The following is a 23,397-nucleotide window of genomic DNA, read 5'->3' as shown; positions in this document are numbered from 1 at the left end:
CCAGATAAACTGGGTCCTCCAGTTGTTTAAGTACCAGGAGACCCAGTTCCTGAATTGTAAAATAAGAGCAGACTAACAGCATTCCCTGATGTAGCTAAGACAACTCAGAGGAAGCATAACAAATTCTAAAAGCTAGAGTTGTCCAAATTTGGACTCCCTCCTGGTTTAATTTCCTCTGTAAATGTATGATAAAGTATCAGTGGAGTGGAGGAGTAGCCTAGTGGTTAGAGCAGTGGGCTATGAACCAGGAGACCAGAATTCAAATCCCACTGCAAGTCACTTTATCCTCCATTGCCTCAGGTGCAAACCATCAGTGATCCCAATCCATCAAATTCTGTAAGATCTACAGACTAAAATGTGGGATAATCTGGCTTCCTGCCCCCAGTATCCAGGAAAATGGACCTTAAATACAGAGGTTCAGCAAGCTCCTGGTTTTCGCATAGTTCAACCTGCTTGTTGATAGAGAAAGCAGGTGTGCTTGCCATAAACGGTGTTCTCCATAGACAACAGGATGAATTAGCCATGCGTAATACCTTCCACCCTCCCTGGAAAGTTGACTAGCAAAAGCTAAACTCTATAATTAATTGAGGGGCTCATGAGGCAGCACACGTGTGGGAACTCCCACACATGCTCAGTAATAAAACTTACTGAGATAAGAAAGATGTGTCCATCTGGCACAGTCTGGCACCACCCATGTATCATGGCTAATTCATCTTGCTGTTCATGGAGAACCTGTGTTACTTAAGCAATCTAGCTATTTGGATTTGTTACCCTGCCTTTTTGAATAAGAAATTCACCCAAGATAAGATACAACCTATTAGAATGGCAATATACAGCCAGAGCCTGGTGTAGGTATAGCAGTTTGACAATTCTAGCCTGAGGAAAGTAGACAGTAAGGACCAAGTTGAAATAAATAGGCAATAAATAAATACATGAATAAATGACATCAGAACAGGTTGTGGCAATATGTTCAGGCCCTCAAGGTGTGAGGCAATTTGATTCTAAGACAGTTTGAGTTTGATGTATGGAAGGGGCAGGTTATAACAGTTTAAGTCTAAAGCAGTCAGATTAAAATGAATCTATGGAGGAAATCAGCTGCTTTCTAGGCATGGAGGTATTTTGGGCTTTGGCATTAAAAGCCCTGGCAGAAGAGAGTCTGTTTCTTTTGATTCTTTTGTCAATGAAGAGGTTAATAGAAGTTCCAAGTGAGGATCTGGAGGTCTGGAAGGCTTGTAGGACAACCTTTCTTTTAGGTAACAAGTCTTTTTCCTCTTAGAACCCTGAAATCAGTGTCTGTGTTTTGAATTTGGTTTTATAGGGGAATGGTAGCCAGTGTACTCTGTTGTGCAGCAGAGTTTTGTATTAACTGGAGTTGATGAAGAACCTACCAAAAAAAAAAACTGTGTGGTAAGAAAGTTCAAGAACAAGAGGTCACACAGTATGAGGCTCAGAGGGGTGGCTCAAGAAAACATCAGAAAATATTTCTTTCAGAAGGAGGGTGGTGAATGCAAGGAACAGTTTAGCAGGTGACACCTTGGAGACAAAATCAGTAAGAGAATTCAAGAATACTTGGATGAGCACAGGGGATCCTTGCAAAAATGTGATGAGAGAGACAAAAAGAAACAGCAATTATCTGAGGTCTTAGCAGTAGAAAATCCCCCCCCCCCCCCCAAAAAAAAATTCTACCAGGTCAGGCCAGCAATAGCCTCCATCTTTCATTTCAGCTGCAATGAGGGAAAAGAGCAAATCAAAAAGGTTCTAGGTTTGTAATCCTAGCATAAAATCACCACTGGCCCTGGGTCTAAGGCATAAACTGTCTTGTTTACTCAGACCTCTGCTGTTTTCTCTTCTTTAGCAAATGGTTCATCCTGATCCCATGGTGAGACCGCCTGCCACAGCTCTGGTTAAACATCCCATCCTTCGACGCTCCTTGGGGAAAGCTGCTCAGCTGCAGAAGCAACTCAATGTGGAGAAGTTTAAAACAGCTATGCTGGAAAGGTTTGTGTGTGACTAGAGGGAGAATATAATCCTGGAAAGGTATTGGGGCACTGGAGGGGGGGAGAAAGGGGCGGATTGTTGTGCTTAATCATTTGGCCTTTCTATCATGTAGTATGGAGGAGATAGCTTTCATAGCAACAAGATAATGGCCTTACAATAATCAAATAATTATTCAAATATCAAATAACAAATAATCACCCTGACTCCTGTCTGAGGCCAGTAGGGCTCTGCTACACCACGGTCTCCTGGAACTACAGCAGAGACACACACTAGGCTCTCTTCCGGTGTGGCTAGTCTTATTTTGTTTTTTGGTGTTTAATTTCAGAAAAGTGAATTCGTTGGTTCAAGTTAAGGGAAAAAAATGGCTTAAAACTTCAAATAGGCCTCCCCTGCCTAATAGCATCCAGATTAATTTGTTCCCGCCCCGACATACCCCATATTGATTGGGTCAGTGGTAGGATAGGAACTGGTGGTGCTGAGACCACGTGTCCCTCCCTGTGCTCCCCCCCACCCCAATGCTAGCCCAAACAACATGCCCTTTCAAAAGCTTGGAAAGAGATAATCCAGGAATAACATCTGAGGTGTTGGTACCCAAAGCTGACGAGTTTCTGTTGTAACAAAAACCCAAAGGCCACTGTTTAAAAGCATCCCAACAGTACAGTAAAATCCTTCTGCTAGAGAATTCTATTATTAAAAGCATTAACTTGGCAGCACATGTAGAGGGAATTAAGGTTAAATGCCTACCGAAACCTTGGCTAGCAAAATACAAGCAAAATTCTTAATACTGTCAAAGAAGAAAGAGGACGCATGTTGATGTTTTATAATTTACTTTGGGACTAGGGTGACCAACTCCCGCGGTTTTGGACCGGACACAGTCCGGTTTTCCAGCCTGTTGCACCAGTGTCCAGTTACAAGGGTAACCGGACACAGTACAACCCCGTCAGGCAAGCCCAATGGCCAGTCTGTGGTGGCAGCCTGGCATTGCTCCAATCCCCAGTCTGTGGTGGCAGCCTGGCATTGCTCCAATCCCCAGTCTGTGGTGGCAGCCTGGCATTGCTCCAATCCCCAGTCTGTGGTGGCAGCCTGGCATTGCTCCAATCCCCAGTCTGTGGTGGCAGCCTGGCATTGCTCCAATCCACCTACCTGCTTTTGGGGCTCGGTTTGACTCTCCTCCTCCTCCTGCCTCTCCCACAGCTTTGTACCTCCTGGCAGTCGCAGCAGAAGAGGAGAGTTGAACCCGAGCCCCAAAGACAGGCAGGCAGAATCTGCCTAAGAAAAAATGGATGCTGTATTTAAAAGGGAAAAAAGGGGGGGGGGGGCCTGCCTGCCAGCCCACCTTCCCCCAAGTATCTGGTCCTACTCCATGGAAATGTTGGCAACCCTGTTTGGGGCCAATAAAGGGCTAGAAACTGAATCTGTAGTTTACAGGAATTTCCAGAATGAAGGGGATAGGCTAGGACATCTGGCAAAGACTGTAGCAGTCTCGGGGGTATTACCAGTTCATGATGGAAAGGCTGTTCTACTGTTGACTTCAATATATGGGTGCAAAGAATAAAAGTTTTGATGTTGGGCCCTGGGACCATATAGGGAACAATAAAAGGCTATACTCTGATGGCCTATATCTTGCTATAGCAGGAAAAAGGAATCTCAGTGAAAAATTCAGATCATATATTGACCTGTTTAAATTAGTGGAGGGTGGTGGCAGATAGTCGATTGAAGATGTCTCCCCTAACAGGGTGGGGGGTAGGGAATCACCAAAGTTTTAAAACTCATTAATCTACTCTTGAGCAACAGGGTAAAAGAAGAGAGCACTTCTAAGGCTATACAGAATACCAGCATGCCAACAAGAAATAGCTGGAATGCAAGGAGTACAAATGCTTATAGTCTGGGTAATAAAATTCCAGATCCGCAAGCCTCAGTAGTGGAGACAGACGTAGATATTTTGTTCCTATCTCCAAGACATGGTTCGATGAATCCTATAAATGAGATATGGACATAATGAGCTATTTAGGAAGGATAAGGATGGCAGAAAAAGGGAGTAGCAGCTCTTTATATAAAAACTAAAAAACGAAATTAAGAATGTTTTTAAAACTGCACTGCAAGTGATATGGGGCAAGGAAGAGGAACTGTGGGCTATGTGGAAAGAAGAGATGGCATTTCCATTTACATTGGTATGGTTTACTCTCCTCTGGAGGAACTGGACAGGAGTTGGACAAAAAGTGAGAATGAAGGGGGGAGCTTGTAGTGTTGGAAGACTTTAATCTGTGAGATGCCAGCTGAAGTATTCCACCTCCAAGACTCAGAAATAGAGAGATCCAGGATTCCTTTTTCAAGGGTCTCTCCTCAGATAAATGGTGATGGAGCTCATGAGGGAAGATGTAATATTGGACCTGGTACATAGGAATGGAGGAAACATCTTTAAATGGCTGGGTAGGTATTAACTCAATTATCAGAGATCACCAGACAGTATGGTTTGCTATAATAGACAAGGCAGAGAGGTGTCATATGAACACTAGGTTCCCAACCCTGTCCTAGGGAACCCCCCAGCCAGTTGGGTTTTCAGGATATCCACAATGAATATGCATGAGAGAAAAATTTGCATGTTATGGAGGCAGTGCAGGACAGGGTTGGGACGACTGATATAAAAGATCAAAGGCCCAGGATTTAAAAAAAAAATACTGACTTAAGTAAATTGGATAAGTGCCTTTAAGAGGTACTGGCAGGGTGGGAAGCTAAGGGCATCAGATCTTCATGTCTGGAAAGTGCAAAATAGGCATTGGGACTATTTATACTTTTGTTGCTGTCTGTCTGTGGCAGTTTATATATGATAGTGTTCCCTGCCAGATATTAGTGTAAAGGAAATACAATGTTCTCCAAGGACAAGCAGCATGGCAACCCTCTTAAGTGGGTGACAACATCTAATAGAACTCAGCCTGTAACTTTTATATCAACGCTCCTAGAACTTTGACTGTACCATACTGGGAATGTACAAACTGGCATGATTACAAGCAGGGCCCCTCACTCTCTTCTTTTCTCTGGAGCTCACCAGTTGTAGATCTTTACTCTCCTATTTTTTTCTCCAGGGCTTTTGCTCCAGAAAAAGCAGGAATCATTCATTGTGTGGCACCGCAGCCTTTTCTCTCCTTTTTTTAGTGTTCCTAAGTAAGGATTTTCAGTCGTTTATTTGTTGTCATGCCAAGTTGGTGCACTGATTGCAGCCAATTCCCATAGGTGCACCAGTCATTGAGTTCAAATTTGCTGCTTTAGTTTTTTTGTTCAGCCACAGATAAGTCTGCCAGCTTGTGAATCTCCTGAAGCATTCTTGTGGAGAGGCGAGTTCATCCTTGATGCCATTCCCAGAAACCACAACAGTTTTCAAGGGTCCAGGTGTCTATCATTGATTAATCCTCTAGCTTTCCAGGCAGGCATGGCCTCCCTTCATGCCTTCCAAGCAGTATTGTCATTTGTAATCTTTTGAGGAAGAGTTGATTAGGAAAATCCAGGCCTTGCAAATCATCTGTGCCTCTGCCAAGGTCCAACTTCTGAAGTCTCTGCAGTTATTCCACAGCCTAGTACTGACACAGTTACCGATGTCAGTTCCTGCTGCACTGATGATTATTAGCCTGTCAAGGTGGGGGTTGGAATGTGGTAGGATTCCTCTGGTTCCAGGCCCCAACAGACAACTGTTTCCCTCACTGAGGCTTTGTCTGCAAGAAGGGCAGCATTTGGGTCTTCTCCTCAGTGTAATTTGAGGTCTGATTCAGAATATTCCTGGAAGTATGGCTACAGATTTGGGAGATGTCTCTGAAGCAGAGGAATCACATGTTTGCTCTCTAAACCCCATTCTTCTTCCTTAAAGTAGGAAGTCCCCTCCTGGGAACCTCTACTTAGCTAGCTTTGTGCATACAATGGGCTGAGACCATTTCCTTTCCTTTACTGAAGGAGGATAAACCCAGGAACAAAATTCTGGACATACTCCAGTTTGTGCACCATACTATGGAGATCATTGGCAGTAACAGTATATAAGATCCTTTTAGGAGGTACAGATGAGTATGTAGGAGAAACCTTTCTCTGTGGTTCCCAAAATTAGGAAAGGTGGATGCAATTTATCTCATTCTGAAAGGCTCCAAGATTTGAAAAGGGCAGTTAACCACACCAATCTAGGATAGTCATATTTGCTCTTAAGAGGGCCAAGAAAACTAGAAACCCATTTATTGGTGCCCCTGGGGGAAATATTCCAGAACCTTGGATATTCTTCAGAGGAAGGTTTCCAAGGAGTAATGCTTATTGCCTGTATTACTTCTTACCAGTACGTCATGGGCCAGTACAATACGGACCTGCTGAAGCAGATGTTGGAGGTGGCCAGACAGCTTCCCTCAAAACCAGTATGATGATCTCCAGTCACTGGCTGATAAGGGAATGGAGTCTGGAACACATGGTCATGTCAACCTTTATTTTCAAGATGGCATTAGGAGTCTATGCCGTAGGGATTTGGCATCTCCAGACTCGCCTAGCTGTGGGGCCTCAGCCCTTCAACCTGTGGGCCAAGAAGTATGGGTGTGCCATGCAATGGATAGAATCTCTTTGGGGATAAGGTCAAAGAAGCAGTCGCAAAGATCAGAGAATACTGTGCATGCTTCAGCAACTCTCCACAGCCAGTCCAGACCTACTGCTCTTCTGCAGGAGGTATCCTGGTCGGGGGCCACAAAACCCTTGTTCTAACTGAGGAGTTATCTCCCACCCCCTCTGTCCTATATGAAACAGGCTCCTCCCCTTATCCAAAGCAGCAAAGAATCCCTAAGCCACAGCCAGAAAGCCCTCCAGGGATGGGTTCCGAAAGCATAGCTTGGATTCCAGTACCTGTGCTGGAGGACCTTCCAACCAGAGATAAGCTAGGTCTTATGTAAATCTTTGGCCCAGTTAACTTCAGACTTGTGGGTCCTCAGCATAATTTGAAGAGGGTACAGATTGTCTCCTGGCATTTCCAACAAATCTGCCTCCAGACCCTGCTTGGGATCTCCACATCAGGATGTGCAACAGAAGGGAGCTCTCCTGCCTCTTACAGATCAATACGATTGAACCTGTTCAACCAAGAGAGAGAGGTTCCTTCCCTGCTTCCTGATTCCAAAGAAAACAGGGGGACTCCATTCCATCCTAGATCAAAGGACCTTGAACAAGTATCTTAAAGGAAACATTCAAGATGGTTTCTTTGGGCACCTTAATCCCCCTTTTTTACAAAAAAAGGGACTGGCTATGCTCTCTTGATCTCAAAGATTCTTACACTCACATAGAGGAATTTCCCAATCTTGGAAAATATCTGATTTGTGGTAGGGAACCATCTTCAATACCTCATGCTGTCTTTTGGCCTAATGTCAACCTCATTTTTTTTAATCAAATGGCTTGTCATGATGATAGCACATACACACAAACTGGAGGTGCATGTGGGTTCCTACCTGGATAATTGGCTGGTCAAGAGCACCTTTCAGGCAAGTGCCGTAGAATTTATGTTGGAGTTACTAGGGTTTATCTATTACCCAAAATCCCACTTGATCTTGTCATCTCAATTGAAGTTTATAAGAGAACTGTTACACAATTCAGGCAAAAGCTTTCTTTCCACACCAGAGGGCTATCATGTTGATATCCCTAGTGGAAAGGATCCAAGGGAGTTGGCAGGTGTCAGCATGGGACAGGACTTTGAGGTTGTTAGGCTTCATAACAGCAGTTCAGGATACTCCTTTGGCACTTCTCCATATAAAGACAATCCAATGACGCTCAGATCATCATGGTGGCTACTGGCCATTCAGTATCTTAGAAACAGCATCTACATTATGAAGCCACTCAAGGACTCCTGTCCTGGTGACAGAGCAAATCCAATCTAGCCAGAGTCAAGATCACCCCCTCACTAGCAGGTACTGTTCCATCCTAAGGAGTCTGCCCCCTGACAATAAACACACAAAAAACAAAAACAGCCTGTTACCAACACAAATGTTATTGTTGTGCTCGTTGGCACTGTCTTGTTGCCCTTCTTTCATTCAGGCAGTCGGTAGCTAGGGATTCCCCATTTGTGAGATCTACCATACTGCTTGTCCTCTGAGAAAGCAGAATTGTTTACATGTAACAGATGTTCTCTGAGGACAGCAGGATGTCAGTCCTCACAAAACCTGCCTACCTTGCCTTGGAGTTGGCTTCTCATAGTAACCTAAAAAAGTAGACTGAGGGGCTCCCATGTGGATACACAGTATCATGTCAGTCTGCATATACCAACTAGGGAATAGACAAAGTTCTAGACATAAAAATTCTGGGTCAGGCTCCATTGAATGAGGTCACACACTTGTGAGGATTGACATCCTGGTGTCCTCAGAACACCTGTTACAGGTATGCAACTCTGCTTTAGGCCCTTCCCTAGGCAATCATTTTGTCTCCTTTCTATTCCCTGTGGCATGTAGAATCTGAATTGGTCTCAAACCAAATGTTTTATTTGGAGGATGTTCAGTGGAACCTCTCAAGTAAGGATGTCAGTGTCCCAAAGGTGTTATTTTTGTCACATAATGGGTTGTTGTCATTGGTGCAGAGTGCTAGTTCCATATACCACCAATTAAGCATTTCTGGTGGTGAATCTGTTCTTCAAGTGCTTACTAGACTCTAACTACTTTTTGTTTCATTTTTCCCCTTCTGTTCCCAGAGAGCTGAAGGCAGCACGGCTGGCTCAGACGTTTGGAAAAGAAGAGACCACTTCCAAATATTCGCCTTGCCTTCCATTCAGTCTGAGGTGGCCCCCAGACAGAAGTGCACCAAGCGTCTGGTGGGTGGCAAAACCACCCGGTCCCTGAGTTTTTACCTGTGGAGGATGCTGAGAGGGGACCGAGGCTTGCAGATTCCCCTCTTCCTCCCAGATCTGCTCTTGCGGTACTCGCTGCTGCTGAAGCAGAGCTTCCAATGCATTCCTTATAGGGTGTACCTGGAGCTGCGCCTGGGGAGGTCCAGTAACCGGAGCTGTTGCTGCCTGCATTCTGAAGAAATGAAATGCCCAGCTGCAAACTTCCTCCAAGGATCCATACAAAAACTTTCTGATTAGTTTCATACCAAGAACTACTGCAGTTAACATGAACTCATTTTTAACCTAGAAGAAAATTGCCCCATCTCTTCACAATTCAGTGTCTGTTTCTAGTCCTTTGCCAATACTAGAAGTTTACTCTGTGGGATTCCTTATTAAAACAACTGTCCATAGTCCCACTTAAAATGAACAAAAGGATGAGCTTTAGCATGGCACAGAGGCTTTAAGTGCTCTCCTTTCAGTCTCCTTCCTTGAATAAAAAGTAGAAGCCTCTCTGGAAGTTAGAAAGTGAATGTGCTTATTCCTTGTTTTTATTTTCAGCTTAACTGGGCACAGCTGAGTTTGGATTTTTTAAAACCTGTAAAGACCTATTTTTCCCTTCAGGTAAAATTTTACAATAGGAAATAGAATGGGAGTTTTAAAGTGTTTCTATGACAATCTCCAGGCATAAAGAATGAACAGCTTGTAATGAGATGGATTAAACTGGCCTGTATTTAATACAGGGGTTTGTCTTTTGCTTGAAAGTGAGCTTTTGGAGCATTATCTGGAATAGAATCAAGACTTTTTCAAACTACAGCACCATTACTATTGTCTCCCAGGTTTTATTTGTTTTAAAAATCTTCTTTTAAATAAAGATTTTAGTACACATTTGTCGTCATGTTTTCAGTGGTTTCCCTTTAATCTCATATAGTCCATATAGGGCATATTCCTGGTGCTTGTTCTGTTCTAATTCCAGGGCTCAGCTGACATTCTCCTCTTCCTCCAGCACTATGGTTTTGAAAGGGAAAGGTAAACTTCAACATTTTAAGCTTTATCCTCTACTGCTGGCCCAAGCCTGCCCCCCTCCTCTCTAGTTTTTTTATTCCACATGGCTATAGAAACCGCTTATATCTACCTGCTGCCTTTTTCTCATTCACATCCCTCTGGAATTCTGATCTGCATACCCTTAACTCTATTACACTTCAAAAGAGAAAACCAACAATGGCGTTCTACCTTTTACCATGTGACCTGAGATCTCAGAATAGATAAGATTCAATATATGGTATTTGCAAACTTGAAATAAATAACTTTTTGCCTTGCTGAGGCTGAAAGAGGAGGAATAGTTTTGAACTGGTTTAGATTCTGTCTTCTTGATAGACTCCAACAAGTCTTACACTCTGAAGCTTCTTCTTGGCAGAAAATGCCCACAAGGATACCTCAGGGATCAACCCTCTTGGATGCCCTCTTTAATATCTGAGGCACAATAATCAGTAGGCTGTTTAGAGGACAAGTTATCCAGCTACAGCTACCTGGATAACTTGTCCAGTATATTCAGCGGGATAAACGTCCCACTGAATATACTTGGTTAAAGTTAACCAGCTACATATAGCTGGATAACTTTTATCCCTAAACCAGCTAATGATTGAATATGTCCAGTTAGGCCTAAAGTTATCTGGCCTCGTACTGCTGTATAACTCACTACTCACCCAGATATCTTCAGAGATATCTAGGTAAATATTGTGACTTGGAAACAAAAGCTTTGACTTGCGGGCCTCCTGGCCTGATACCACACCCAACCCCCACATGTATGTACCCCCCATTGGCTGTCCCCCCCTAAGCTGCCCTCCACCTTTAAAGATCAGAAAGTTTAAAACTTTCATCTGATGATTGCTGCCGGCCCAGGCTTCCTCCTCCCCCACCCATTACCTCCCAAAGTGACTTCAATCTTTTTTGTGTCTGGATCACTCTTTTCAGCGATCCAGGCCACTTCTAACACAACCTAAGTAATGCTTCCGATGTTACTAGTAATAACGCTGGAAACACTGTTTTAAATTAAACAGTATGCTTCCAGCATTACCTACTTAATGCTGGTAGTATTATGTGGGTAATGGCCCCGTCTATCATAAAGTATGCTGGGATCTCTGAGAAGAGTGATCCCAGCACAAAGAAGAGGGGACCACTTGGGGAGGTAATAGGTTGGCTGGGTATCAGCCAGGGGTGGGGGAAGGACAGAGGAGGGACAGTTACATTTTTGGGGGAGGCCTGGCTGTCATCAATTGTCTGACGAAAGTTTTAAACTTCTGATCTCGCAAATGGAAACTTGTAATATAGAGAAAAATGAATTCCTTCATTTAGAAAGGAAAAAAAACATGGAGATCTCTCTCACCCAATCACACTCAATAACAAACAAATAAGACTAGCAGAGAAAGTACGGAATCTAGGAGTAATAATTGACACAGAACTAAGCTTAAAACAACATATATCCCTAAAAGAAAAGGAAGGATATGCCAAACTCATGGTCCTCAGAAAACTTAACCGCTTCTAACAACCGCCAACTTTCGATCAGTACTGCAAGCGCTAATATTCGCAAGCACTGACTACTGCAATACCCTTCTACTAGGTTTACCATACACCTCCCTAAGACCACTACAAATCTTGCAAAACACAGCTGCAAGAGTATTAACTGGCAAAAGAAAAAATGATCACATCACTGAAACACTGGCCGAACTACACTGGCTTCCCATTGAACAAAGAATACAGTACAAAACACTATGCACCATACACAATTAATACACAATGAAAACACAGACTGGCTTAACACTGCCCTTCGCGTACACATCCCCAACAGAAACCTAAGATCAGCCACAAAGCACTTCTAACGATTCCATCAGTCAAAACAGCGAGACTAACACAGGTAAGAGAGAGAGCATTGTTGTCATTAGCAGGTCCCATACTATGGAACTCCATGCCCTTGGAGTTAAGATTACAAAGAGAAAACAAAACATTTAGGAAAAACCTGGCTCTTTAAACAAGCTTTTCAAAAAGAGAAGGGAGAATGAAACCAGGGAAGTGCATGGTATGAACAAGAAACACCCAACCACACAACAGTAATCACTAAGTGTGTAGTTTTTAAGTGAACTCTGCAGTAAAGGATAAAGCTACAATTAGAGAATGAGTCCTGTACTCAAACTGCTATAGAACTGAACTAATAAATATACAACTGTTGAAAGTATGATGCAATCTTTTATCAATTGTTTAAAGCAACATCATATTATACCATCAATATTTGCCGTAGCCTGTTAGTTTAATGAATAATGAGACCTCATCTATATTATGGCAGGGTACTAGTGAATTAGTCCCTAAATGCCAATAGTTCAATAGTGCGGTGATATGCTCTGCGTGCACCGTCTCAAAATTATAATCATAGGTCTCACTTGATGATCACGGTACCGACAATGTCTTGTCAGTTACAAAGTGTCATACGCAGTAGAAAGGATAAACACTTATCGTAGCATGGTTTTGCAGTCAAGGACTTGGTGCTGGCGTATTGGCCCGACACGGCTCGTGTTTTCTGGGGAACCTTCTTCAGGGGCCGCAGTGTGCCAGTGCTGCAATGTGATAAAACAGAGTTAATGCATCCCGTGTTCAGGACAACTGAATTCAAGCTATTAACTGCCATAACTTACTATTTTCCAGACTGCCCGTTTCTTCTGCTACTTGGCTGCAGCGATATTTTGGCAGCAGGATCCGCCATTTTGGAGTACTAATTATATACCTACCGCTATGGGCGGGAACAAGTAATAAATGACGTCATACCAATTTAGCTAGAGCAAGAACTAAATGAGCGATGCCCATTCAACTGAGTCATTGAGACCAAAGGGTGTTGCGGACCTTAAAGTGAAAATCCACCACTGTTCCCGGATGTTAAGTACTTGTTTGATATCTCCTCCGCGTGGATTGGGTAAAATTTGTTCAAGAATGGTCCATCGTAATTGATCAAAAGTGTGGCCAGTTGCAATGCAGTGATTTACCATTGGTGCTTCCAGGTTCTCTGTGTTTAAGCGGCTACGGTGTTCAAAAAGCCGCGTTTTGATTTTTCTACTCGTGCGTCCAACATATGTTAATTGGCAGGGACATTCTATAAGATATACCACGGACGTGGAATTACAAGATGTCTCTGAATTTTTATGATAGATGTGACCTGTGCGTGGATGTGACCTGTGCGTGGATTCTTGAACAAATTTTACCCAATCCACGCGGAGGAGATATCAAACAAGTACTTAACATCCGGGAACAGTGGTGGATTTTCACTTTAAGGTCCACAACACCCTTTGGTCTCAATGACTCAGTTGAATGGGCATGGCTCATTTAGTTCTTGCTCTAGCTAAATTGGTATGACGTCATTTATTACTTGTTCCCGCCCATAGCGGTAGGTATATAATTAGTACTCCAAAATGGCGGATCCTGCTGCCAAAATATCGCTGCAGCCAAGTAGCAGAAGAAACGGGCAGTCTGGAAAATAGTAAGTTATGGCAGTTAATAGCTTGAATTCAGTTGTCCTGAACACGGGATGCATTAACTCTGTTTATCACATTGCAGCACTGGCACACTGCGGCCCCTGAAGAAGGTTCCCCAGAAACACGAGCCGTGTCGGGCCAATACGCCAGCACCAAGTCCTTGACTGCAAACCATGCTACGATAAGTGTTTATCCTTTCTACTGCCTATGACACTTTGTAACTGACAAGACATTGTCGGTACCGTGATCATCAAGTGAGACCTATGATTATAATTTTGAGACGGTGCACGCAGAGCATATCACCGCACTATTGAACTATTGGCATTTAGGGACTAATTCACTAGTACCCTGCCATAATATATATGAGGTCTCATTATTCATTAAACTAACAGGCTACGGCAAATATTGATGGTATAATATGATGTTGCTTTAAACAATTGATAGAATTGAACTAGACATGTTTTTTCAACCTCATTTAATAATTAATCTTGCTTAAAAACTGTTACCGAACCATATGGCACCCATGTAAAATGTAAGATTACAATAGCATTACTTTATGTGCCTTTCTGTAAACCGTTGCGACGGTACCCACCTTAACGACGGTATAGAAAAAGATTTAAATAAAAAATAAATAAAGATTTGGGCCAGCTGGTGGGGGTATGAACATGGGGGCGCATCAGGGTAGGAGGCCTGCGACTTGGAACAAGTTATACAGCCCCACAAGGCCGGATAATTTAGGCCTGCTATGAAGTAGGCCTAAAGTTATCTGGCTAACCTAGCTGGATATATACCTGCTTATTCGGCTACGTTAGCCGGATAACTCAACCCCTTCCCAGAATGCCACTGAAACACCCTTTTTATCCAGCTATATTCTAGCCAGGTAATTAGTTACCCAGCTGGAATTCAGCCAGATAGGGGATAAATATAGCTGGGAAAGCCATTTAGACAGATTATTACTTTATCTGTCTATATGGCTTTTGAATATGGACCTCTGTTTATTCAGTAACAAAGTTGTGAATTTTCATAAGAACATAAGCCAATTTTGTAAATAGATGTCTCTGTTAACAATCATTTGAACCTCTTTTGGAAACCTTGCTAGCCTTCTTAATTTTGTAAACCATCATATTTTTTGTAAAACCGTTGTGATGGCGAAACCGAACGATAGTATATAAAACTCGATAAATAAATAAAGTTGCTATATTGGGTTAGACCAAGGATCCATCAAGCCCAACATCCTTTTTCCAACAGTGGCCAATCCAGGATACAAGTATCTGGCAAGTACCCAAACATTAAATAGATCCCATGCTACCAATCCCAGTAATAAGAAGGGACTATTTCCCAAGTCAACTTGACTAATAGCAGTTTATGGACTTCTCCTCCAGGAACTTGTCCAAACCTTTTTTTAAACCTAGCTAAGCTCTCTGCCTTAATCACATCCAGTGACAATGAATTCCAGAGCTTAATTATGTTAAGAGAGAATTTTTTTCAATTTGCTTTAAATATGCTACTTGCTAACTTCATGGCTTGCTCCCTAGTTCTATTATCTGAAAGAGTAAACAAATTTACATGAATCTGTTCTAAAGCTCTATGATTTTGTAGACTTCCATGTGTCTTCTCCAAGCTGAACAGCCTTAATCTCTTTATCCTTTCCTCATGGGGAGCCATTTCATCCCCTTTATCATTTTGGTTACCCTTCTCTGTATCTTCTCCCGTGCATCAATATCTTTTTTTGAGATGCGTTGACCAGAATTCAACATAGTATTCAAGGTGCAGTATCACCATAAAGCAATAGAGGCATTATGACATTCTCTCCATTGTATTCACCATTCCCTTCCTAATAATTCCCAACCTTGTGGTTTTTTTGGGTTTTTTTTAACCGCCACAGCACACTGAGCTGACTATTTCAATGTATTCTCCAATATTATGCCCATAATCTTTTTCCTGGGTGGTAACTCCTAACATGAAACCTAATATTGTGTATCTACACCACGTGTTATTTTTTCCCTATATGCTTCACCTTCCACTTGTCCACATTAAATGTCATCTGTCATTTGGATGCCCAATCATCTAGTCTCACAAGGTCCTCCTGCAATTTATCATGATCTGCCCTTCCTTTAACTACTCTGAATAATTTTGTATCATCTGCAAATCTGATCGCTTCACTCATTGTTCCCCTTTCCAGATCATTTATAAATATATTACAAAGCACCAGTCCAAATACAGATCCCTAAGGTGCTCCTCTTAACCTCTCTACTGCGAAAACTGCCCATTTAATCCTATTCTATCTCTTGTCTTTTAACCAGTTTGTAAGCCACAAAGTACATTGCCTCCTGTCCCCTGACTTTTTAATTTTCTTAGAAGCTACATTCAAATGCCTTCTTAAAATTTCAATTATTATATGGATAAACTCTATAAAAAGAAACTTGGTTTGGACAAGTTAATACCAAGTAGACTTGGAGAAAGCCATTGCTTATCCCTGGGTGTAAGCAGCATTGAATCTACATTTTGTGATCCTGTCAGGTTACCTTTGACCTAGATAGGTCCAACTTTTGGGAAAATATATTCAAAAAGTGGACCAATAAACATCAAAGATAAAGCCTATATATATAAAACACATTAACCTTGCCTCATCTTCAGCTTTGGTCCCAGCCTCATCTTTGTCGCATCTTCAGCCTCAGCCATGTCCCTAGCCTCAGTCTTGTCTTCAGCTTCAACCTGGTCTTCTGATCTGATTTTAATTACAAACTCTGATTTTTCCTTGCCAGACGCCTGCCCTGACTTCTGGACCACTCTGGACTTTGCCTTAGCCTGGCCCGCACAAAGCTGCATTTGCTCACTGTTGGCACAGACCTTGGGGGTTCTGCCCATGAGGTTGTGTCAACTGTGCCACAGCAAAAAGGGCTCACACTCATGTTCGCAACAGGTGAAGAGTGGAATTTCTTAGGGATTTGTACTTGGACAGTGCTTTTTTAATATATTTAAAAATGATCTGGAAAGGGGAACGATGAGTGAGGTGATCACAGTTGCAGCTGACACAAAATTATTCAGATTTGTTAAATCACAAGTGGATTGTGATAAATTGCAGGAGGACCTTACATGACTAAAAGACTGGGCATCCAAGTGCCATATGAAATTTAATGTGGACAAGTGCAAAGTGAAGCACATAGGGAAAAGTAACCCCTGCTCTGTTACACGGTTAGGTCCCATATTAGGAGCTACCACCCAGGCAAACGATCTAGGTGTCATAGTGGATAATACTTTGAAATCGTCAGCTCAGTGTGCTGCAGCGATTATAAAAGCAAACAGAATGTTAGGAATTATTAGGGAAGGAATGGTGAATAAAATGGAGAATGTCATAATGCTTCTGTATCGCTGATGAGTCTGCACCTTGAGTATTGGGTGCAGTTCTGGTCGCCACATCTCAAAAAAGATATAGTTGCAGTGGAAAAGGTACAGAGAAGGGTGATCAAAATTATAAAGTGGATGGAACAGCTTCCCTATGAGGAAAGACGAAAGACGTTAGGGCTGGTCAGCTTGCAGAAGAGAGAGTTAAGGGGGATAATACAGAAGTCTACAAAATCATGAGAGAACTAGAACAGGTAAATGTGACTTATTTATTATTTCAGATAATACCAAAATGAGGGGGCACTCCATGAAAGTAGCAAGTAGCACATTTACAACACATCAGAGAAAAATTTTTTTCACTCAGCGCACAATTAAACTCTGGAATTCATTGCCAGAAGAGGTGGTACAGGCTGGGTTTAAAAAAGGTTTGGACAAATTCCTGGAAGAGTAATCTATAAATTGTTGTTAATCAAATTGACTTGGGGAATAGCTACTGCTTATTAACATTGTAACATAGTAACTACGGCAGAAAAAGACCAAATGGTTCATCCAGTCTGCCCAGCCATTTTCTTATGGTAGTAACTGCCGTTCTGTGCAGATTACCCCCAAGCCTTATATTAAGGGAGTAAAGATATTTTAAATCCAAACCAAGCAACTGTCAAACCCATATAAAAAAAATTACTGCTAGCTCTATTTTTATGGTGCGAGCAGCCTTCCTGACAATTCAGACAATGCTGCTTGCCCAGTTTTTGCTTTTGGACTTGTACATTGGATTAGTCCTGTGCTTTTCCCCTGATGTCTGAATTTCAGTATCCTGGACCATAAAAGGCAGGGCCCAGCGTTGGCTATCATTTGAATCCAATTCCCCTTTTTCTTTGTTACTGGTATTAGTAACATGAGATTTATTTAATGTTTGGGTATTTGCCAGGTACTTGTATCGTGGCTTGGCCACTGTTGGAAACAGGATGCTGGACTTGATAAAGCCTAGGTCTGACACAGTATGGTAACTTCTTATGTTCTAATGACCCACTCTGCTTTAGTAATAATTAATCCATTCATTTAAATGGGATTTGTATGGAGCTAAACTAATTTTAGTACTCATTTTTACTTCTGTTTTAGTACACCTTTTTTGAGCACTAAAAAATGTATTAAATAGAGTCAAGTTTAGCACATAAAGGGGCTGATGAAATATCATGTGAGTAAAAAAACGTGCATCCAAAGTGGAAGCACTTTTTTGAACATGCATACATCCACCTCTCCTGGGTGCATGATGCACTATGCAAATGAGCTGCTGCACTAAAAGGGATGAGCAATGGATAATTTGTGCACCTTAGTGCTCTGTATCACGTGCTCAGGAGAAGTGGCTATGTGTCCACAACAGCCTGGCCAGAGCTCCTGCCCCACCTCTGGCAAGGCTGTTCCCAGATGTTCCTTTTCACTGACAAGGGTTAATGAAAGGACCAATCCTCTTTCAGGAAAGCCTTCTGAAAGGGGATTGGTCCTTTCACTGACATGTAACAGTGAATGGACCAATTGGCAGTAAGTGAAGCCTGTATATGGTGGGTGTATATTATGCATCCTGAAATCTTTGTTTTTATGTCAAATTTTTTTTTTTTTTTGCATGGTGCTGCTTTCTGTGGTTCTTCCTATTTAGTATCGCAATGATACTAAGTAGGAGGAACCACACAAATGTTATTTTTATGCACGGGAAGACTTTACGTCTGTTCGGGGCAGGCGTAAAATTTGATGGGTTAAAATGTGTGGCTCAGGCGCACAGGGATTTTTTTGCATTATGAAGTAATAGCTAATAGCCTCATCTAGATGTTAGTTACATGTTATAAGTGCTATTAGCTACACGCAACTTTGGATATACTGATCCTTTTATTGTAGTGGGGGTGGGGGGTTATGGCTGCAAGTCCAAAACATGCGTCCAAGTGTTCATTAACCTGTGAGCTAGGCTCAGTGCACAATATTGCGCCAGCCCCAAAGGTGTGCTAAACTTTGTGTACCTTATTACATCAGCCCCAAACTTCTACCTGGGTCATGATTTGGGCTGGTTACAACTCTGCACTGTTCCAATCTCCTCACATCCACATATACACAATAACGATTTCATACATTTTTTAACCTTAAACTATGTCTTCTATTGGATACTGTAGTGGTATGACTCTTGAAGATCTTGTTAATAAACAACAAAAATTAATAGTGGAACTTTCAAATACAGCGAAACCTCGGCTTCCGGGAAGCTGCAGCTGCTGACTATCCAGCACCGCGCGATTTCCAAGCTAATCGCCACATGCGCAGAAGCCTTACACGCACCAAACCCGCTCACCGTCATTTAAATGCAATTCTGCAGTAACCACATGACCGGAAGTGTAGGCGACAGCCTTAGAAGTAGCACGTTTCTGCATGGAATCCAGCGTACCCAGCAGTACTGGCCGGTAAGCTGAGGGAGTGTGTTTTTAGTAACATTTATTCCAATTAAAAGTCGCCCTTCTCCAGTTTTGCTCAACTATGTCAACACATGGGATGTTGGGCGGGGAGAAACTTTTAGCAGGAAATGAGGTTGCAGCGTGCGACGAGATGAATGATTCTCTCGTACGTCAGGCTGCACCCGTGCACTGGATGTAGTCGGGTAAAAGAAAGGAAGAGGCTGAGAGTGTGTGTCTCGTGTATTGGGGGATTGATGTGTGTGAGTGAAAGAAACTCTTTTATGTTAGGATGTGTTTGAAAAAGAGAGTGAGCAAGAGACTGCCATGTGTAGTAAATAATTATGAGGGTGAGGATGTTATTGTATTGTTCTGGAGACAAATACTAATTCTTAGGGGTTGATAAACGAAAGTGCATTACCGTTGTCTATTAATGTGTTTCAGTACAGTGAGGACAATATCTAAAAGAAAAACAAATCAGTAATATATCTTCCTAAAATTAGCTGAATAGGTTAATCAGGGATATAAACGTTTCACAGAATGTCCCCAGATTAAGTTATCTGGCTAACTTTAGATAACGTTAACAATAACTACCTTATCTTCGAAAATTTAACATTATCTATGTACAGGTTAACTGGAGATCTGTTTAAAAAAATGTGTGTATATTATATATATATAATGTGTGTGTGTGTGTGCAGCCTCGTGGGACTGATGGCCTGATTCCCTAGACCCCATCCTAATGTAAAAAAATGGGGCTTGCTGGCCAAGGTGCCCCCAAAGCCTACAAACATATCCTAAAAAGGAAAAGGTGTAAGGGGCTGATTGTCACCTCCCTCTTCTGTGGTTATTAAAAAAAAAACCCTCCTGATCTCGCCTCATTCTCCTCACCCACCCACCTGGCACCCTCCTAAATACTGTTCCTAGTGGCTTTCAGTGTTCCTCTGACTGGTGGATGAGAGAGTAAGGGTTGATTGGGGGGAGGGGCAGTGAGGGGTCAGACGTTAATGTTTTTTTTAACTGCAAGGAAGAAGGGGCTGAGGGGGGTGACAATTGGCACCATACCTCTTTAGCCTTGTAGGTTATGTTTGGATGGGCTTGGGGGTGGAAATCCCCACTTTTGGTACATTGGGGTTGCAAGGCCCATGAGGATTTTTTTATTTTTTTAAACAGGAGATTGCCACTTCAGCTATTTTCTTTTGAATATAGCCAGTTAAGCTTAAAGTTTTCTGGGAACTTCTTCCCAGATTTAGATCTCCTCATGGTCATATTTAGCCAAATAACTTATTCAGCTAATTCCAATAAGTTATTTGGCAAACTCCTGCTTAGCACTGGAACACCCCTGAAACCTTTTGGTGTTTGTGGCACATATTCACAACTGATGTTCCTTATTTGCATATCATTAACATTTTCTTAGTGTCTGGTCAGATGAATCCAGAACTAGTGGATTATGCACCTTTACCAGCAGATGGAGATGGAGCAAACTGATATCACAGTATATACACCCCTGCAATGACATCAGCCTGCCAGTATTCTCCGTCTCCAGCAGATGGTGGACGTGCATCTCCCCACTGGGGATTGCATCGCTTTGAAAAGGAGAAATAAAAGGGAAACGAATTTGCCCCACTCTCCTGCAGTAATACCAAACGGACCCTCCCCCAGTTGAGAATTTCTGAGGTGATTTCTGTGGTTCCTCAGATGAGTCCCTTATTCTGGTAGCTGGTTTCTCAGCCGGCGTGGACTTAGCTAAGCGCAGCGTTGACGGCACATGCTCTCTCCCTCAGCCGGAGATCATCTCTGTACTAAGCCAGGAAGGGCTGAGCTCAGGTAAGTTTAAAAAAAAAATGACAGAGGAGGGATTTTTGTGTAGGGCTTGGTGTGCCATTCCAACGTTTGTCCCACTGCATGGGAGGTTAAGGCATGTGGGCAGCCTGGCGGATTAAGTAGCTTCCATAGGCTAGGCATGCTCTGAGGCTTTTTTGCTGCATGCCGTGTAGTAGGCCTCACCAGTTTTTCATGTGCTTTGTCTATGTGTTAGGTTGTCCTCTTCAGGATTGTCTGTTCAGTGTGTGCATCCAGGTTGTGCATCTAGTTTTTAGACGCTTAGTCGGGTTTCTGTTTGTGCGTTCAAGTTAAGTGGTGCCTGTAGTGGCCACACGCTTATCTGTACGCACAAGTTGTGGGTTTGTCATGCGCTTAAGTTGTATGGCGCCTATCCTTATGGATGCCTACATTTTTTGGACATATTAGAAAAAAAAATCAGCTGAATGCACTTCTTCAGTCACCTGCTAGCATACTGACGGCCTAAGAAACCTAAGCACCTTTCCCTCTGCGCTGCCTGTCATATTCTGGCACCTCAGCTTAGCGTGCCCGCTAACTTGTGCCAGCAATGTTTGGAGGCTCAGGGAGAATAATCTTCCCCTGATTTTGCTAAGCCTGGTTCTTCCCATCTGGATGAAGGTCTGGGTAAAGATGTGTCTGGAGGGGCGCCTGATCTTGGAACTCTCCTAAGTGGTTTGTCAGCGGGGGAAGGTAGCTCAGTAAGTAAGCCTTGGGTGCCTTCTGGTTTTGACATGGATCCTTCTACTTTTTCATGGGTAGAATTTTTCCAGGGATTGCAATCCTTTCTTCAGGCGCCATCCTCTGCCCCATCCAATGCACCCAGGGCAGAGATGCAGGTGGGGACCTCTCTCTCATCCGGTCCTGTTGTTAAGCACTGTAGTACACCTAGATCAGCAGCAGGTCTGCCTGATAGGGATCCAAATGGTACAGATGATGAGGCCGATCCTGACTCTCTAGAGGATGGAGAAATTCCTCCAGGATTAGAATAATATAGGACTATGCCTTGGTTATTCCATAGAGATAAACTGCCGGCCCTGATTTTCCCAGACCTTGAAAATGCTGGGAGTATCTGGGGCAGATTTCATGTCCGAGCCAAAGAAAAATCCCATTTTGGTTTCCTTGCATAAAGCCTCTTGGTTTTTTTCCTGTGATGGAGGCCATTCAAGAATTGATTGATCTTGAGTGGGGCACCTCAGAGGCTAATTTCAAAGGGGGTTGGGTTTTGGAAAGCCTGTACTCTCTGGATCCAGTGGTGGGAGAGCGTTTGTTTTTCAAAGGTGGATGCACTTGTATGTGCAGTCTGCTAGCGGACAGCTATCCCTGTAGAGGGAGGAGCGGCCTTGAAGGATGTACAGGATAGGAGGATTTGAAGCAGTGGCAATTACTTTGCAGATCGCTTCTTGTTGTTCCCTGGTGGCTCTCTCTTGTTTACTTCTCTCTCAGGAGGTCAATGAATTCCAGGGCAGTTATGGAGCCAGCTGCCACCTTCTTGAGAGATGGGGGCTGCAATTTGGTCCACATCTCAATTTGGTCCACATCTTCTGGATCGCTGGGATCTCCCATTTCTAAACCTGATGGCGACTTCTCGCAGTGTGAAAGTTCAGAGATTCTTCAGTTGCAGGAGGGATCCGAAGTCCTTAGGGATCGATGCTGTAGTGCAGGAATGGCCGGAAGACAAGTTGCTGTATGCCTTTCCTCTGTGGCCCATGTTGGGCAGATTGATTTGGAGGGTCGAGTGCCACAAAGGGATGGTGCTCTTGGTCGCTCCTGATTGGCCCAGGAGACCATGGTATGTGGACCTGCGTTGACTCATGATGGACTTGCCCCTTCGTCTGGTGCACAGGAATCTGTTGCGGCAGGGAGCTGTTCTTCATGAAGATCCGACTCGATTTTGTTTTATGGTATAGCCCCTGAAAGGGCTCACTTGCTGAAGCGTGGATATTCTGCAGCAGTGATTTCCACCTTGCTAAGCACTAGAAAGTTCTCCACTTCCTTGGCCTATGTGCAGGTTTGGCAAGTGTTTTGAGACCAGGTATGAAGATTGAGGTGCTCTTCCTTGTTCGGTCAAAATCCCACTCATTTTGGAATTTTTACAGAATGGATTGAATAAAGGCTTACCCCACAATTCCTTAAAAGTACAAGTAGCAGCTTTTGCCTGTTTCAGGGGTCAGGTGAACGGTGGATCCTTGGCTCATCCTGATGTAGCCCGTTTCCTGAAAGGAGTGAAATATCTTCTTTTTTCCTTGCAATTTCCAGCACCCTTGTGGAGTCTTAATTTGGTGCTGGATTTCTTAGCAGGCCATAAGTTTAGGCCAATGCATAAATTTTCCTTGTGGTTACTGATCTTGAAAATGGTGTTTCTTGTGGCGCTTTGTTCCGTGCGTAGAGTTTCCGAGATGCAGGCCTTGTCTTGCCAGGAGCCATTTTTCCGGGTGACTCCAGGGATGGTACAGCT

The 23,397-nt window shown here is 43.0% G+C and overlaps 2 protein-coding genes across 9 annotated transcripts in view; both read left to right on the top strand.

Annotated features, from left to right (window-relative positions):
- LOC115099566 (wee1-like protein kinase 2) overlaps nt 1-23,397 on the top strand; it is a 135,755-nt gene that overhangs the window by 106,600 nt on the left and 5,758 nt on the right. Inside the window, 5 exon segments of the mRNA XM_029617300.1 lie at nt 1,856-1,998; nt 8,681-8,750; nt 8,753-8,904; nt 9,789-9,841; nt 20,799-20,927. Of these exon segments, the coding sequence (XP_029473160.1) occupies nt 1,856-1,998; nt 8,681-8,750; nt 8,753-8,904; nt 9,789-9,841; nt 20,799-20,927 (547 nt within the window).
- The window catches only part of SSBP1 (single stranded DNA binding protein 1), a 51,650-nt gene continuing 47,223 nt past the window's right edge, over nt 18,971-23,397 (top strand). The window contains exon 1 of one of the 8 annotated variants that reach the window (XM_029616800.1): nt 18,971-19,115. The gene's annotated coding sequence lies outside the window, so the exon portion shown is untranslated. Of the gene's footprint in view, nt 19,116-19,217; nt 19,367-23,397 lie in introns of those variants that run through there. The other 7 variants (XM_029616805.1, XM_029616803.1, XM_029616808.1 and 4 more) reach the window with 7 other exon arrangements.

This window comes from Rhinatrema bivittatum, chromosome 9 (genome assembly GCF_901001135.1).
Source record: "Rhinatrema bivittatum chromosome 9, aRhiBiv1.1, whole genome shotgun sequence".
Classification (NCBI taxonomy): domain Eukaryota; kingdom Metazoa; phylum Chordata; class Amphibia; order Gymnophiona; family Rhinatrematidae; genus Rhinatrema; species Rhinatrema bivittatum.
The sequence above is the reverse complement of the archived record's forward strand: the minus strand, read 5'-3'. Positions and strand labels throughout refer to the sequence as shown.